At 59.4% G+C, this 16,237-nt stretch overlaps 2 protein-coding genes across 2 annotated transcripts; both read right to left on the reverse strand.

The window, feature by feature from the left end:
- VWA1 (von Willebrand factor A domain containing 1) lies at positions 679–5,916 on the reverse strand. The gene is made up of 4 exons (XM_018060522.1): positions 5,758–5,916; positions 4,112–4,669; positions 2,201–2,479; positions 679–2,090 (listed from the first exon to the last, which is right to left on the reverse strand). The coding sequence occupies exons 1-4, from the start codon at positions 5,822–5,824 to the stop codon at positions 1,753–1,755; spliced, it is 1,242 nt and encodes a 413-aa protein (XP_017916011.1). The 5' UTR covers positions 5,825–5,916; the 3' UTR covers positions 679–1,752.
- On the reverse strand, positions 10,670–14,341 carry TMEM88B (transmembrane protein 88B). The gene is made up of 2 exons (XM_018060523.1): positions 13,401–14,341; positions 10,670–12,593 (listed from the first exon to the last, which is right to left on the reverse strand). Exons 1-2 carry the CDS (start codon positions 13,674–13,676, stop codon positions 12,369–12,371), a joined length of 501 nt encoding a protein of 166 aa, XP_017916012.1. The 5' UTR covers positions 13,677–14,341; the 3' UTR covers positions 10,670–12,368.

Here is a 16,237-nt window from a genome sequence, read left to right on the forward strand (position 1 = left end):
ATGGGAAATAGATGGGGAAACAGTGGAAATAGTGTCAGCCTTTATTTTGGGGGGCTCCAAAATCACTGCAGGTGGTGATTGCAGCCATGAAATTAAAAGACGCTTACTCCTTGGAAGGAAAGTTATGACCAACCTAGATAGTATATTGAAAAGCAGAGATATTACTTTGCCAACAAAGGTCCATCTAGTCAAGGCTATTGTTTTTCCAGTGGTCATGCATGGATGTGAGAGTTGGACTGTGAAGAAAGCTGAGCGCCGAAGAATTGATGCTTTTGAACTGTGGTATTGGAGGAGACTCTTGAGAGTCCCTTGGACTGCAAGGAGATCCAACCAGTCCATCCTAAAGGAAATCAGTCCTGGGTATTCATTGGAAGGACTGATGCTGAAGCTGAAACTCCAATACTTTGGCCACCTCATGTGAAGAGTTGACTCACTGGAAAAGACCCTTATGCTGGGAGGGATTGGGGGCAGGAGGAGAAGGGGACGACAGAGGATGAGATGGCTAGATGTCATCACCGACTCGATGGACATGAGTTTGAGTGAACTCTGGGAGTCGGTGATGGACAGGGAGGCCTGGCGTGCTGCGATTCATGGGGTCGTGAAGAGTTGGACATGACTGAGCGACTAAACTGACCTGAACTGAACTGAACTGAAAGCACTCTCAGGAGACTGCAGGGCTGAGTTTACATCTGATTTATTGTATTTTGTTGTAAAGGCTGGGTCATTAGTGGGGAAGATGAAAAGTGAGCACTGAGTCAGCGCAGGTGTGGAGGAGGTGCCTGTGGGGCCAAGTGGCAGCAGCACTGCCCGCCCTTGGGACTTGTCTGGTGGCCCCAGCACAGTAAGGAGTGACAGGAGGTGGACACTGCAGGGACGGCTGGGGTGCAGCACCCAGAGGCACCTGGCCTGTCCCTGCCCCAGCACAGAGGCCCTCCACCCAGCAAAGGGAAAACCCCCTGCAAGTGCCAGCCTTGGGGCCCTGCAGGAACAGGCTCTCCTGTATCCAGGGTCCTGAATGCCAGGCTCTTGTCACATTCTTCCCAAAAGGTGCCACCTGGGTCCCAGAGGCTGTGGCTGGGCCCACGAGGGTTCTGGGTAGGAAGGCAGGGCCACTGTTCCCAGCAAGCAAAGCACTGCCCCCAAGCCAGCTGAGCATGCCAGTGAAGACTGCCTCTCCAGCCACCCAGCTGCTAACCACAGGATCTACTGCCAGCACTTCCCCGCCCCTTTTCCTGACACTATCCCCTCCAGAAAACCTTTGGGACCTGGCCAAAGCCAGCTCCTTCCCTTCCCACCCTGGACCCGAGTGGCTGGTGGGGACTCAGAACAGCCATCTGGACCAAGCTCCCTCAAACAGATGCCAGCCTTTGCCACCAGAGGTGCTGGCCTCTAACACAAGTGGGAGACCCGGAGACCCAGACGCCCTGTGGCCCTGGGTCCAGAGCCATCTGGAGTCTGATGTTCTCAACGGGCCCCCTGACGCCTTTTCCATCTCCCTGCTAAATCCTGCCCAAAGGACACCACCGAGTGCCCAGGTCTGGACCGGGCAGGGGAGGGAGTCGCAGCGGCACGCGCTGCTGCCATAGCTACGGCGGAAGGTGAGGCGAGGCTGCGTCCTGGAGGGCGGACGCCGGAGCGGGGAGCGCTCCTGCGCGGGGGTCCCGCGGGCCTAAGGCCGACAGCATCCCATCCCCGGGTCAAACCCACCGGGCTCGGGAGAAGGGGGCCCTCGGGTGCGCGGGCGCGACCGACTCACGGTTCCCGGCCCCCAGTCCACTGCGGCTGGGGACGCGGGGCACGGCTGCGCTCGCCTTCGGGCGTGCAGGCCTTGGCTGACAGCGCCCTCTCGCGGCCGGAGCGGAAGGCTGCGGTCACGGTCACCAGGTAGGCGGTGCCGGGCGCCAAGCCCTGAAGCGTGGTGCTGTTCTCGCCCGCCGGTACCTCCACACTTTGCGCGGCCCCGCCCCGCAGGGGCCCGACCTGCACGTGGTAACCGAGCGCGGCGTCCGGGCCCAGCGCCGGGGCCCAGCTCACGCGCAAGCTGCGCGGCCTGGTGTGCGAGACGACGATGAGCTCCGGCCCGGTCTCCTCTGCGCGGGCGTGGGGGTGGGGGTGCGAGAAGTGCCCGTGAGCAGGAGCGGGCCGCGGCGCTCAGCCGGACCCGTACCCCCAGCCCGCCCGGCCCTGTGCCCCGCCTCACCTGGCAGCGTGCGCACCCGTAGGTGCTGTGATCTTAAGAGCCGCACGTTGGACTCTGGCACCAGAGCTACGTCGTAGTCCGTGTCTGGGTCCAGACCGGTCCAGGCCCAGCCCGTGGCGTTCCCTGGCAGCTGCTGACGGCGCGCGGCCCCCGGATCCGTGCTGGGCGCCAGCTCCAAAACGTAATAGCCTGAGTCTGCCGTCAGTAGGGACGGCCAGGCCAGGCGGAAGCCGCTGGACGTAACCTCGGAGGCATGGAGCTGCTGCGGCCACATCGCATCTGAGCGGGGTGCAGAGGGTCAGAGGACAGAGGTGGCTTCTCGTGTGGGTCTCTGACTGTTGACTCGGGGTAGACTCCCAGAGCCTTGGAGCAGGAGCGGCGGGAGCAAGGCTAGCCTCGGCCACGCCTACCAGATGCTAAGGATCCGCCAAAGCGCGGGGCGCCAGGCTGGAGGAAGGACAAGAGTGCAACCAGCCCCCCCACCTCCCCCGCCTTCGGCCGCTTCAGGAGCTTCCCTCCCCACCTCAGCTCCAAACTCAGACCAGTGGAGAGTTATAGCGGCCACCTCCCACCCAGCACTCAGGCCAGTGGGCTGGACAATGGGCCCTCAAGGGTGGCAGGGTTCAAAATGATGTCAGAGGATGCCCTCCCCACCACTCTGGGCAGCACGGTGAACAGCACGGGGTCAAGGATCAGTTCTGCTTTGGAGAGTCAAGGAAAAGGAGGCCCACAGTACAGCTAGGAGAGGAGAGGCTACTGGAGAATGTCCTGAGGGGTAGGAGAGATGTGACAAGCCCAAGGGCAGCTGGACCTGGAGGAGAGTGTGGTGGGGGGACTCTAGGGTGGGACCCCCAAACGTTACTCCTGAGCTTTGATGCTGAGCCCCAGAGGGTCATCTCAGTGACCTGGCAGGTGGGTGAGGCTAACAGATGTCTACACAGGGTTAAGTCAGGACCCGATGCTGTGAATGCTGGGTGCCCAGCTGCCTGGCTGGCACTCCCCTTGCCCATCACCATACACAGACCCTGCCCCCAATCCCAGGAGAGCCACCCTACTGCCTCACTGCCCTGCAGCCTTGGACTTTTCCTCTCCAGCTGTTTGCCCTTTCTCCTGCTGTCCCCTTCAGGCTCAACCCTAGCAGCTGACCCATGGGCCACCAGGGCCAGGTGCCCTGGAGCAGATCTTCAGAAAGACCCTCTACTTCCCTCCAACCCACAGTCCAACTCCTTCTGGTTTCAAGTGGATGATTAACTGCAGACCAAAATTCAGGAAGACCCTGGGTTGTTGGCATTTTTTCATTGGCTACAGCAAACCCTGCCAGTGACCAGGCCCTTTAACTCCACCTCCTTCTCCTCCCTGTCCCTCTTACTAGCTGGGTCAGAGGGATCCAGAAGAAAGTCCCTGGGGAGCTGCTAGCCCCTGCAGCAGGCTCTCCCAGGCCCAGCCTCCTTTCCAGCAATGCCTAGTGTAGTCTCGCTCAAATCCCCTTCCCCTGGGGAAAGTAGGGACCCAGCTCTGGTTTGGGGCACTCTCTGCCCTTCCTGCCATGGCCCTCCCCATTCCTCCAGGCATGGTGGGCTCATGTGCAGAGCTCTCAGGCTTGAAACCTCCTTCTCTACCTCTCCACATAGCCACAAGGCACATCTGCTCAGATCTAGCCCCCAGGTCCCTCAGACCTCACCAAACCCCCTACTCTCCAGTAGGGAGCTCACCTGGAGATGTTTCCTCAGACCTGTCCTCTGTCCTCTGCCCAGGTGGTGGGACCTCTGTGGTGACCAGTTGGAGTGTGTCCCTGGAGAAGCCGGGTGTGCAGCCCTGGCCTCTGCTCCAGGCATGTGAGTTCCTCCTGGAGTCTTCCCAGCCCTCTTCCCGAATTCCCAGCTGGGGTTCCCCAGGCCCCCTCCCACCTACCGAGGATGGAGCCCCTCAGTGCCTGGGTGATGATGTGCAGGTCATCCACATCCACAAAGTGCAGGTGTTTCTCAGCGGGGGCCGAAGCGGCGGCAGACAGCTCCAAGAGGTTGCCCCGGCCAGTGCTGACGATGAAGACTGTGACCCCCAGGTCCTTCAGCTCCTGCATGGGGGGCCCCACGGGGTCGCTGGAGCCGCCGTCTGTCACCCACACCAGCACCTTTGGCACTCCCGGCCGGGCCCCTGCCGCCTTGGCAAACAGTTGCTCCTTGGCGTATGCCAGTGCCAGGCCAGTGTTGGTGTCGCCCATGCGCTGCGCTGCAGCCCGTATGGCGTCCTGGACAGCTGAGCCTGAGCTGTGCTGGCTGAAGGGGAACTCGGTGTGCGGTCGGCTGCCCACGTGCACCAGGCTGGCACGCAGGGCTCCAGGACCCACGGGCAGCAGGGCTGCCAGCTGCCCCAAAAACTCCCGAACTCGGGAAAACTCATAATGAGACACGCTGGCTGAACTGTCCAACAGAAACAGCAGGTCCCCCTGAAGGGCAGATGCCGGAAGGCCTGGGGAAGAGGGGAAGGTTCAGCCCCTGGTGGTGGCCCCCAGACAGCCCCACACCCAGGGCAGAACCCCCAGGGCCTGAAGTTTCCCTAAGCTGTCACTCGCCCTTACCTAAAGAAGCCCAGAAGGCCCGCTCAGCTACACCTCAAAGGTCCTGGGATGGCACCCCAGCGGGAGAGGGGCAGTAAAGCCAACAGGAGGTCCGAACCCTCAGCAATTCCACTTCTACACCCTGGCCACATACCAGGGGGTCCCTCTGGGCTCCTGTCTCAACTGCAAAGGAAAGTTGACCCCTCCAAGCCCCCACCCCCTCCCTGCCTTCAGTGCAATCTGGGCAGGCTGGAGCTCAGTGTCCTGGCCCCGCCCCCAGGAGTGGTGGGTGGATAAGTCTGGGCCACCGGGGCCTGGCTTCCTAGAAGTAGTCTGCACAGCTCACCCTCCAGGTAAGGCAGCCGGTGGCGGGTGGAGTGAAGGCATTCTGCAGCTGGGGAGACTGAGGACAGGGGAGGAGGCACAGGGAAGACAGAGCACTGCCTGCAGCCTCTCCCACAGTCCAGAAGGCTGGGTTGGAGTCCTGACCCCACTTACAGATGATGTCATCCCTGCCTGGGCCCCATCCTCTGCTCTGTCCGGACCCAGGAAGCAGGTTACCTGCTGCAGCAGCCTGAGGGCCCGATCACTCCTCAGGCGACTACGCCTTGCTCTCCGCTCCCCAGGGAGCAGATGGGCCCCTAGATCACGAGCAGACAGCGGCCTGGGGTGTCTCGGGCCTGGTACTAGCCTTGGGGCCTCAGTTTCCCTCAACCTAGTTGAACGACGCCAACCCTCTTACCATCCTTCGTCTAAGGGTCATTCCAAGCAAAGGGAAAACTGAGGCAGGAACAAGCGTCCCCGATTGGCACCTCCCACTCCTCCGATCAGGCCCTAAAATCCCGCCGAGTTGCTGGCGGGGCCTGCGCCTCACGTGGGTGGGGTCCCCTGCCAGCCGCCCCGGCCCCGAGCAGCGGAAGGAGAGCGTGGCTCAGCGCGGACATCAGAGGGTGAACGGGCACAGAGAGCCGAGCCTGACCCAGCCGCCCGCCTCACTCACCACGTTCCGCGCCGCTCCGGGCCAGCCGCAGGCTCAGAGCCAGGCCGATCACCGTCCAGGGCAGCATCGCGCGCGACGGGACGGCAGCCCTCTCCCTGCACTGGTGTTTCGCTCGCTCCTGGGCTGTGGGGCGCGCGGCCGCGCGGGTCGGACCCGGGCCCCGCCCCCTGGAGGCCCCGCCCACCGCGGCCCGCCCCGAGGTCCCTCGGAGGCGCGCGCGCGCGCGCGCGCTGCCCCGCGTCCGGAGGAGCACTGGCTCTGGGAGGCGCACGCTCGCGAGGCCCAGGTGTGCGGCGACATGCTCCATTCATACGCGCGTGGCATGCCCACGCATAAACTCTTCGGTCTCCCTTTGGGCTATAAGGCCTTGGAGTCTGCCCTGCTTCTTCCCCCTGCCCCCTTCCCCAGCCAGGAGCAGAGCAGGGAGCCACCAAGCTGGATCATCCCTAGGCTTGCTGTCCTTGTATCCTCAGCGCTGGGAGTCCCTGAAGCCAAGTCCCAGAGAGCCCCAGGAGGTGTGAGAGTGTGGGGGTGACACCAAAAACAAGGCTTGGGAAGGGGCAAGTGTATGAAAGCAGAGATCAGGAGGGCAGAACTTAGAACGTTGGGAGAGGAGAAAAAACCTCAGACATTCAAGGAGGGGTTTCTGAGGGGACACAAAGACCCCGCCTCACCAGGCTTCTTGGAGGAAGAGGCATACAGGTGAGGATGGCTGATTCAGGCCTGTCCTATATGACCATGCTGGGCCTACAGCTGTCCCCAATAAGAGGCTCAGGGCCAGGGCTGAGGCCAAACTCCAGGACTGAGGATAGACCCTCCCCAGCAGCGCACTGGGGAAGCCCTCCAGGGACTCACTGTGACCAGGAAACTTGCAGCTCCGATCTTGGCTGGACCAGAGCAAAGGTGGCTGCCTGCAGGGGGCATCCTGAGGTACACTCTGCCCTCCCCCCCACCCACACCAGGGCAAATTCCTTGCCCTCAGGTGAGGCGAGGCTGGCAGAGTCCTGTGGGCAGGACTGCCCTCCTCCCTCCTAAAATGCCTTCCTGTGGGGTCACCATTGCCCTGTCTCAGTCACTCCTCTCTGAGAAGCTCAGTGAGGGGTGGCGGGGCACAGGTCTTCATGGGGAGGCAGTAGGCCATCTCTGCCAGGATGTCCCCTCCCTTCCCCCCTGTCAGGAGGTGCTCAGCCCAGAGGACGGATGAAACTCAATGGTTTTCCTTCCTCCCTTTCTGTCAGGTGAGACGCCAGGCTGTGAGACAGGCCGGAGCTCTGACTTTGTCTAAAAAAGGAAGCAGCTCAGCTGAGCCTGAGTAGCTGGGGCAGGAACAAGCGAGAACTGTGTCCCTGCCACACCCCCCCTTGCCGGGAATCTTGGCAGTGATGGGGCTGGCTCAGCTCCACAGACCTCAGGCCTCAGCTAGGACCAGAGACTGCCTGGTGTTTCCGCCTGGGCCCGGGGGGCGACAGTGGGCTTGAACCCCCAAAGTTCAGGGTGTACCACCCAGAGGAATGGCTCCTGGCCCCCAGCCCTCCAGCAGATGAGGCTGAGCAGGGCTGCTCTGGATATGGGGCCATGAGGGGAGACAGCTGAAGACAATCCGGGGGCCCAGCGGGGGACTGACCCAAGTACACGCATGCAGACGCACTTGGCTTATCCTTCACCTTGCTGGGCACCCACTAGCAGGGCACCAGACCATGCTGGATTTGCCTTGTGGCCTCCCCATTCCTGGCCAGCGGTGGGCCCAGAGTCACACCTTGGCTGTGCTGCTGGGCTGACAGGGAAGTTTCCCTTCTGGAAAAACTGAGCTGCTCTTCTTGGCCACTACTCAAGCCCTTGAGGAAGCAGGCATCCTCCTCCCTCCAGCTCTCCATCAGGGGGAGAAAGGACAGGGGACCTGGCCTCGGCAGTGGTGATAAGGGCCTCTCTCCAGCCTTGGCTGAGCTCAGCCACCTGCTTTGGCTGAGAGCCCCTCCTGATGCTCATGCTGAGCTCTGACTTGCTCGCCGAGAGACTAAGACCATCCCACCCTCACTGGGTCAGCTCTGCCCCTCAGGCCCCCTGCTCTGCCCTGTGGCTCAGCCGGCTCTGCTGCCAGCATCATGGAGAGTCTCCTTTACCCTGCCCCTCGCCCAGCGGAGACATGGGCAGACAAAGGTTCCTAGGGAACCTGGGGGTCAGCCAGGGGTTTGTAGTAGTTCAGACCAGGGCTGGGCCTGAGGCAGACACCAGAGGAAGCACAAATATAATGGCCTGGAAACCTCCTCTCTGAAGGAAGACAGGCCTGGGGGCAGGAGGGGCAGAAAAGGACCAGAGGGGGCCAGGACACAGCTGGCCCCAGTCCCATGCCTCTCCCTCCACCGGAGCCAGCCCCTGCCTGACCCAGGTGTCCTGGGAACGAGGAGGAGGGACAGGGAGTCCCCAGTCATCACTTCCTAGAACTCGCCCACCCTGCCTGTTGGTCCACAAGCAGATGGATGGGGATCCACAAAACCCAGGGACAACATTGCTCTCCAAGGCACTGTCCCTGCCCCCAGCCAGTCCACGGGAATGCGCCCTCCTCCGCACCATCCACGCCTACGCGGAGAAGAAGGGCCTTTTGTCCCCAGCTAGCTGTGGTCATCTTGACCCCAGGGAAAAGGGCAGCTCCCGGGGCCTCTGACCCCACCCCTGACCCCAGCCTAGAGCCTGAGGGGCAGAGTGGCCTGGCCCCACCCCATCCCTTGGGGGTGCCTGTGCTGCTGGTTTTCATGTCAGTTGTACCTCACACAGGTACCCACACATGCTGGGAGACACAAAAACTGGAAGTGGGGGGCACCTCCTGTGGGTTTGGGATGAGTGGCCAAGCTCAAGGCCCCCTGACCACACCCAGCAGTCGGAGGAGCAGAGGGAGGGGGTGGCCTACCACCACTCGCCCCGCTGCCCCACCCACACATTCTTTTAGACTCAACCTGCCTGCTTGTGGTCAGGGACATGCCAGGGCCTGAGGGCCAGTCCTGGGGGTCTGATTGTCCCATTGTTTCACTTCCTAAGTGCCCCAGCCTGTTCCTTGTGGCCCCAGAGACAACCCCTACCCAATCTTTCAGCCAGCGACACCCAGGGTGGCAGGTGGGCAGCCTGGTCACAGGGTGGGTGCCAACCCAGCTGCACTTATCCTTTATCTCCGTGCTGGGCCCAGTCACATGACAGATTCTACCCTGGGGACGCACAGGCCCTGGGACATGCAGGCCCTGGGCTCAGCCCATGTCCTCCCAGCCCTGCCAAGCTAGAAGAGGGATGGGAAGTGGCAAGCTTGCAAAAATACGTGTCTACTCATTTTTCCTCTTGGAGGATAGGGTCATGTCAGAGCAGGTGGGCAGGAGCTAGAGGAAGTACCAGGGCTCCAGGATGAGGGCCTGCCAGTATGTATGAGGGCAGTAAGGAGGCCTGGGAGGCAGAAGGGCAGTGGCAGTGTTCATGGGGGAGGCAAGAACCCAGGGGGAGGGTGATATCAAGCCTTGTAGACTAGAGGCAGAAGGGCAGAGCTCGGAGGCAGAAAGGCAGGAGGGCATCCAGTTGTTCCTGGGTTTTCAGCCTGTGCAAAAACTGCACAGTGGTGCCCTTCATGAGGTGAGACCCCCCCCTCCTCCCTAATTTGGGTTCCCTGTGCTGGAACCTTCTGCAACAGGGAATGACTACCATGCCCTGTCTCAGCCCCAAGCAGGGTCCTGGCAAGCTTGTGTGGGGAAGGAGAGAGCAGGGAAGGACAGATTTGTGTCCACACCTTGGTAGGGGGCTCCCCAGGGGGTGGGGGTGAGGCCCTGGGGCAGGGGGAGGGACCTCAGGCCCCAGAGCCAGCAGGGGCCTCTGCCTAGTTCTCCCCAGCCCACCCATCACAGCTGTTTCTGGCTGACATGCCTGTGTGGGGACAGGGCTCACAACTGTCACAGGGTGCCAGCTGTGGGGACACAATGGGCCCCTCCTAGCTGCTCCCCACTCAGGGTGTGCCTGCAGACACCTGAGTTGCCAGGAAATACTTTGTGAGTGAATACACAGCCCTGGGCAGATCAGGAAACCTCCCAAAGCCCAGACTCGACACCTGTGGGGTCTGGAGAAAAGCCCGCCAGGGGTGTGAGGGACGGCAGACAGAATGTAGGCATGCCCTCACATGCACACACACGTATACCCATACACAATGCACACACACATGCACCCACGGCCAGGTGCACAATGGCTGGGCAAGGGCCCGGCTGCTTGCAGAGATTTTTTTTCCCAAAGTGAGGGTCTCATCTTGACCCACCCAGTAGCTCAAGGCCTCTACCCTCTACTTTCCCCACCCTGACAGCTAACGCCCCAAAGGAGACCACTAGGCTCCTCCGTCAACCTTCTACAACCCCCCACAAGCGTTCCTTTTGTGAGTGGGTGGTAGCTAGAGCTGAGGCAGGCTGTCCCCGGGGCCAGCTGAAGGCCACGTGGGGCTTGGGTAGGCCTGGGAAGCCAGGATCCACCTTCTGAAAGGCAGCTCAGCAGCTGAGCTCCCCAGGGTGGCCTCCCCACCCCCACCAAGCCCAGCTGTTGTTTTGATGACTCCAGGGCCAGGCAGATCCTCAGGAGAGCCCTTATCCTCAACGCTTGGCCAGAGCAGCCCGACCCTAGGCAGGAGGGGAAGGAGGGCGGTCTCAGACTGGGAAAGCTCTCCTTGGGCATGGGGCAGCCAGCCAGGCTCCCGTGTGACTGGCCACAGACAATTGGAAAACCCCAAGGACTCCTGCTGGACCTGAGCCAAGCCTGCTCCGGGCTCTGTTCAAGCCACAGCTGAGTCTGAACCTTGGGCACATCTGGACCCTAGTCTCCTGGTCACAGGTGGAGTCCTGCTGGCAACACAATGTGCTAGGACCTTCCCAAGGTCTTCCAGCTATTACTGGATTCTGGACAAATTACAACAAATACATCTTTAATACACTGCTGGGCGTACAAGGAAGTAGATCTCTCCAAGCCCCCTCCCCTCCAAGAAACACTGAAAAGAAGTATATAAATAAACAAACTGAAGAATAGTGAACAGAAACCAGGAGGCTGAAGTGAAACAAACAGGAAAGCAAAGAATTCCCTGAACACAGGATGGAGACCCACACCGCATGAGGGCCACAGGCCACGTGCATGGTAGGCTACCAACCAGATCCCTAATAGGGACACAGGCTGGGCATGCCTCACAAGGGCATCCTCTCTGGAGGGACATGACCGCAGAATTTTCACAGGTGTGGGCTGACGCTTACCAAGTACAAACATTCAAAGAAACAACATGCAATTACTGAGCCAGCAGAAACAACAAATAACAGATTTAGACCCCAAGGCAAAGGAAGCATAGTTGCTAAGTGCAGACTATAAAATAACTCTGTGAAATGTTCCTGCTGGAATCCATGCACTGAGACCATCAAAATGATCAGATGTGAATGAATAAGAAATGAGTAGTGTAACTTTTGAGCTTCCCAGGTGGCGCTAGTGGTAAACAACCTACTTGCCAATGCAGGAGACCTAAGAGACAGGGGTTAGATCCCTGGGTTGGGAAGATCCCCTGGAGCGGGGCATGGCAACCCACTACAGTATTCATCCCTGGAGAGTCCCATGGACACAGGAGCCTGGCAGGCTAGTGTTCCTAGGGTCGCAAAGAATTGGACACGATTTAGCACACAGACAGTATAACTTGTAGATGTGTGCTTAGTTGCTCAGTCGTGTCTGACTCTTCCGGACTCCATAGACTCTAGCCCGCCAGGCTCTTTTTGGATAGGAGGACAGTCAGCAGATTAGACACAACTAGTGTTTAGTGAACTAGAAGAGGAAGATGAGGAAATTGCCTAAAACACGTGCAGCACAGGGAGACGAGAAGGAAGACACAGAAGAGAGATGAACTGACAGAAGTAATAGGATGACAGGAAGTATTAATGTAGTAGGTGTTTCCCAAGAAAGAATATGTGGAATGAATGAGGCAGAAGTGAAGAAATAATGGTTGGGAATTCTCCATTACTGATGAAAGATGTGAATCCCTAGGAACGGGAAACAAACACACTGTGTACCAAAGGAATAAACCAGAAACATGCTTGAAAGCAAAAAACACAAAAGACGGAAAATATCTCAAAATTAGACAGAGCCCTTGCTCTAACGCTGACGCAGGCCTCCGGCTGAGCCCTGCACACTCTGCTGCTCTGGCCGTTGAATCTCTGGGACAGTGGAGTGTGGAAGTCGCCGGAGCGAGTCTCCAAAGCTCTACAACTCGCTGACCAGACGGCGGCCCGCAGGGTCTGCACGTGGTCGGGGCACAGGAGCCTTGGGTAGTCCCAGAGGCAGAAGCCAGGAAGGCCGCTTTTCTCACAGTCTGGCCTCTCATCGCATCTCAGGGCCATCTCCCTGCTCCCTGGGGGGCGTCCCAGCCTCTCGAGTGTGGGGTCTGGCGAGGGTGGGGAAGGGCCGCCCAGTTCCGGAAGAGTCCGGTGCCCTCTCGCGGCACGTCGGAGCACTGCGCTCGCGCTTGCCGGGCAGGGATTTGAACGCAGACCCTTGAGCTCGCCAGCCTGGGGCCACTGATGGGGGACACGGGGTAGTTCGAGGGCCTCCGGGATTTGAAGAGGCGTCTGGGGTCACACCCAGGCGCAGAGCTGCTTCTCCCCGTCGGACTGGCGGCGGGGTCCGGGGCTCCAAGTGGGGGGCGGCAGCAGCGAGTGGAGGCGTCGGGCCAGGTGGGCGCGAGCGGCCGAGGCGAGCACCAGCAGCGGAGGCAGCGAGAGGAAGCCCGACACGATGACCGCCGCGGAGCCGCGGTCGGACAGCAGCGCGCGGCACGCGGGGCTGGGCGCCGGGTGGACCTGAGAACCGGGCGGATGGTCAGGCGGGGCGGTGGGGGGGTCTCAGTTCCGGGGCGGGGCCCGAGGTCGGGCAGACCACAGAGGAGGATGGGTAGGGTGCGGGGGCTGGGGCTGGCTGTGGGCCAGACATTTCCTAGCCGAAGATGGGAGGTGGGGGACCCAGGCGGTAAATGACCCGAGTAGGAGTCCCCTGAGGAGAGGCTCAGAGAATAGCACGCTGGCTCCTCCACCTCCGCCTTCCTCCCTTCTGTGCTCTCCATGGTCCTTCCCTACGCTGGCATCTGACCCCGAAGCCCTACCTCGGGGTGCCGCCAGCTGATATTAACCTTCTCTTCTGCAGCCAGCGTTTGGTTCCCCTCCCCTGCTGTATGCCTACAGAAAGAGGGACACGGGGCCCACCTGCCTATACCCTCCCCATCCCAGACCTAGCCGTAGCCCATTCCATAGGTGGGGAAACCCATCCCCGGGTAGGAGGGGTCTTCAGAGGGGCTGTGTTGGGGGGCCTGAGGGGTGGGGGCTGTGGACTGGTTAAATCCGACAATATCTTTATCTCCTCTTCCTGGAAGCCTTCTCCTCTCCCCACCCTGCCCAGCTGTCCAGGCCCTGGTGGCCCCTGGTACAATGCTGAGAGGCCTCAAAGAAGGGAGACAGCCATCCCCTTGTTGGCAAACAAAAGCTCTTCTTTTGCTGTGGCCCATGGCAGGGCGGGGGGCTTGGCAGAAGAAAGGGCTCTTTAGGGAGGAGCACCCACACTCCTCAAGGACCCCAGACAGTTCCCCAGTCTTGCCCAGGGAAGGCTTAGCTCACCCTCGAGTGACACAGGAATCCCAGGTACACGACAGCAGCTGCAGGCAGCAGCACCAGCAGGAACACAGCTGCAGGCAGCAGCAGGTGGAGCAGGAGCCGGGCCAGGGCCCATCCTTGGAGCAGCAGGGTCCCCAGGCCTTGGGCAGCCAGGCTTGCCCACCTTGGGGACATCAGGTCTGAAGCCTGGCGGTCAGGAAGCCTCCGGGGCAGCATGGGTGCTGTGTCTGAAGGGTCTCGTCCCTCATCCTCCTCTGTCTCCCTCTCCTGATCACTCATGCCCTCAGCAGTGGGCCTGGTGGGCTCACAGCAGCAGTCACGTGGGAGGACTGAAGCCCCTCACCCCCGTCAGATTAGTAACCTTTTAACCCTAGGTCGCCAGGTCAGATCTCTGCTCAGATTCTAGCAACCGAAGTGAACCCAGCTGGAGGGCAGGACCCTGGCCCAGGTAGGTCCACCCCTGACCATCCGTCTCCAGGGCCACACTTGAGCGGCAGGTCCCTATTGCCAGGCTGACCCTCTCTCTCTGCCAGGTTCCTACAGCTCTGGCCCTGGCCAGTCTCTCTGCCGGCCCCTGCGTGCTCTGGTCAGAGCCTTCACAGCTGTCCTGACAACTCTGCACTGGGCCCTCCTCCCTCTGGGTCCCGCCTTCTCCCCGCTTCCAGCCCCTGCACACAATGACTTCATTTCATCAGTCTCAACTGGCAATTAATTGCCCCATCAGTAGCTGCCTCAGAGAGGTCAACACCCAACCCACCTCTCAGCCCTAGTCCCCCTGGTCCCTTCATCCCCCACACCTGGCCCCTCTCAGCATCAGAGAAACAGCCCCAAAAGATGCAAGCCTGTTGAGAAGGCACATGAGCAGTGCATGTGAAATGCTTGGTGTGGGACTCAGCACACAGTAGGCGCTCAATAATGTCAGCTGCCACCACAGGAATCCTTTTTGTCAGAATCCAATCCATCCTGAAAACAGGGGGAGTGTGTACTCCATTATTTCAAGTAAGGAGGGAAAAGCATTCTTAGCCCTTCCAAAAACCCTAATTTCTCCAAATGTTACCAAAATATAGTTAGCACCTAACAGTCTCCTGGCGGTTTTGTGCACAACCTACAGCATTTTAAAGGGCACTTAGGTGAGTAGTTGACACTTAAACACTGAGTAGGTTGTCTGGGAGCTGGACGAAGGAGGCTGGGTGATACCAGATGGGAAAGTTTCTCTTTCCCTTCCCACACAATCTGCCTCATCCCTTCCATTCCTAACATTTTCCAGGTCTCTCAAGTTCACCAGCACCCTTTCACCTGGCAGGGATGCAGACGATGATAGTGACAGTGCACAATTCGTTCAAGGGACACTGGTGGTGGCACCGTGTGGGGCTCCTGGGCACAAAGCCTTTGTGTCCCCCATTTATTTGATTATAGGGAACAGTCTTCACTCAGCCTCCACAACCTTCCCTGAGTTCCAATGGGCAGATTCAAGCCATTGTTCATTAGGGAAGGGAGGGAATGGCAGACCAGAGAGAAAACATCAGGAGCAGCCTTGGGGCAAAGTCCTGTTTCCCCATCAAGGGATACACACAACAATTTCTTTGAGTTATTTTGCAGATAATGAAACCCCCTTCAGGTGGGAGAAGTTAACAATTAACAATGGACTACTGCCCATAAGCATGTAGACCCCGGACCAGTTGGACCTGAAGGTTGAAAAGGCTGACTCCCACAGGATTCCCTGGTGGCTCAAATGGTAAAGCATCTGTCCACAATGTGGGAGACCCAGGTTTGATCCCTGGGTTTGGAAGATCCTCTGGAGAAGGAAATGGCAACCCACTCTAGTACTCCTCTCTGGAAAATCCCATTGACGAAGGAGAGTTGTAGGCTACAGTCCATGGGGTCACAACGATTTGATTTCACTCTCACTTTTTCTACTTCAACCCAAACTCTGCCTCTGAGATTCGATTTGGAACCAGCGCACAGAGAAGCTGAGCTTTCAGCATCAGTGGAGATACTTCGGCCAGGAAATCTGCTGAGGTCCCCGGCAGTGCATGCCAAGCCCTGCTGCCCAATGTGTGCAATTGAACTATTTACACTGGTGCACACGTGGAAGATCGCACAGTAACTATTTATTCTGATAGTGAAAGTGAAAGTCAGTCAGTCCCATCCCACTCTCTGTAACCCCATAGACTATACATTCCATGGCATCCTCCAGGGCAGGATATTGGAGTGGGTAGCCTTTCCCTTCTCCAGGGGATCTTTCTGATAATGAAGTTGGGGTTAAAAAAAATGCTGCAGATGATAACCTTTGGGTGGAGAGAGTTCAGACAGCAAGGATCTCTGTCTCATCTGCTTTTAAGCCCCGCCCTCTCCTCTGGTCCTCCACTCATTCATTCACTCATTCAACAAACAGCTGAGCTTTGGCTGTGGGCCCTGCATGCTTGAGACCAACAGAGGCCTCTGCCCCTGAGGAACAGCTCCATGTAGGCGCCCTGACATCCATTGGTCACCTGAACAAGCTGCAGTGCCCTGGCTGTGGTAGAGGCTGCAGGGACAGACCTCACAGCCCATTTTCTTGCTGCTTCCTGCCTGTGGAGAGGCCACCAGGAGACAGTTTTTAGCTTCCCTGGCTCTAATGAGGGATAGGATAGTCCCCCAGTCCCCAGGATACGGGCACTTCTCAGCAACAGGGTGCCCTTCCCACCCCACCCCGTGTCCTTGTGTCCCATCATCTGGCCCTGCTGCTTTCAGCATCTTCCCAGGTCATCCTGTGCAGACAGGGCACACAGAGCTGACACCCTTGTTTTTCTGGCTTTTGCCGGCTGCTGGCACCTGGTCCACTCGGCCTGGTCTTAGCC

The sequence above is a fragment of the Capra hircus genome, chromosome 16, assembly GCF_001704415.2.
Source record: "Capra hircus breed San Clemente chromosome 16, ASM170441v1, whole genome shotgun sequence".
Classification (NCBI taxonomy): domain Eukaryota; kingdom Metazoa; phylum Chordata; class Mammalia; order Artiodactyla; family Bovidae; genus Capra; species Capra hircus.

Bases quoted from the DNA above. Each gene is read 5' to 3' on its own strand.
- VWA1 (XM_018060522.1), bottom strand. From the start codon at position 5,824: ATGCTGCCCTGGACGGTGATCGGCCTGGCTCTGAGCCTGCGGCTGGCC. The intron at 4,670-5,757 runs GTGAGTGAGGCG...CCTCTTCCCCAG, and splicing joins CCGGAGCGGCGCGGAACGTG to GCCTTCCGGCATCTGCCCTT. The intron at 2,091-2,200 runs GTGAGGCGGGGC...ACGCCCGCGCAG, and splicing joins ACGGGTGCGCACGCTGCCAG to AGGAGACCGGGCCGGAGCTC.
- TMEM88B (XM_018060523.1), bottom strand. From the start codon at position 13,676: ATGAGTGATCAGGAGAGGGAGACAGAGGAGGATGAGGGACGAGACCCT. The intron at 12,594-13,400 runs GTGAGCTAAGCC...CCCGGTTCTCAG, and splicing joins GATTCCTGTGTCACTCGAGG to GTCCACCCGGCGCCCAGCCC.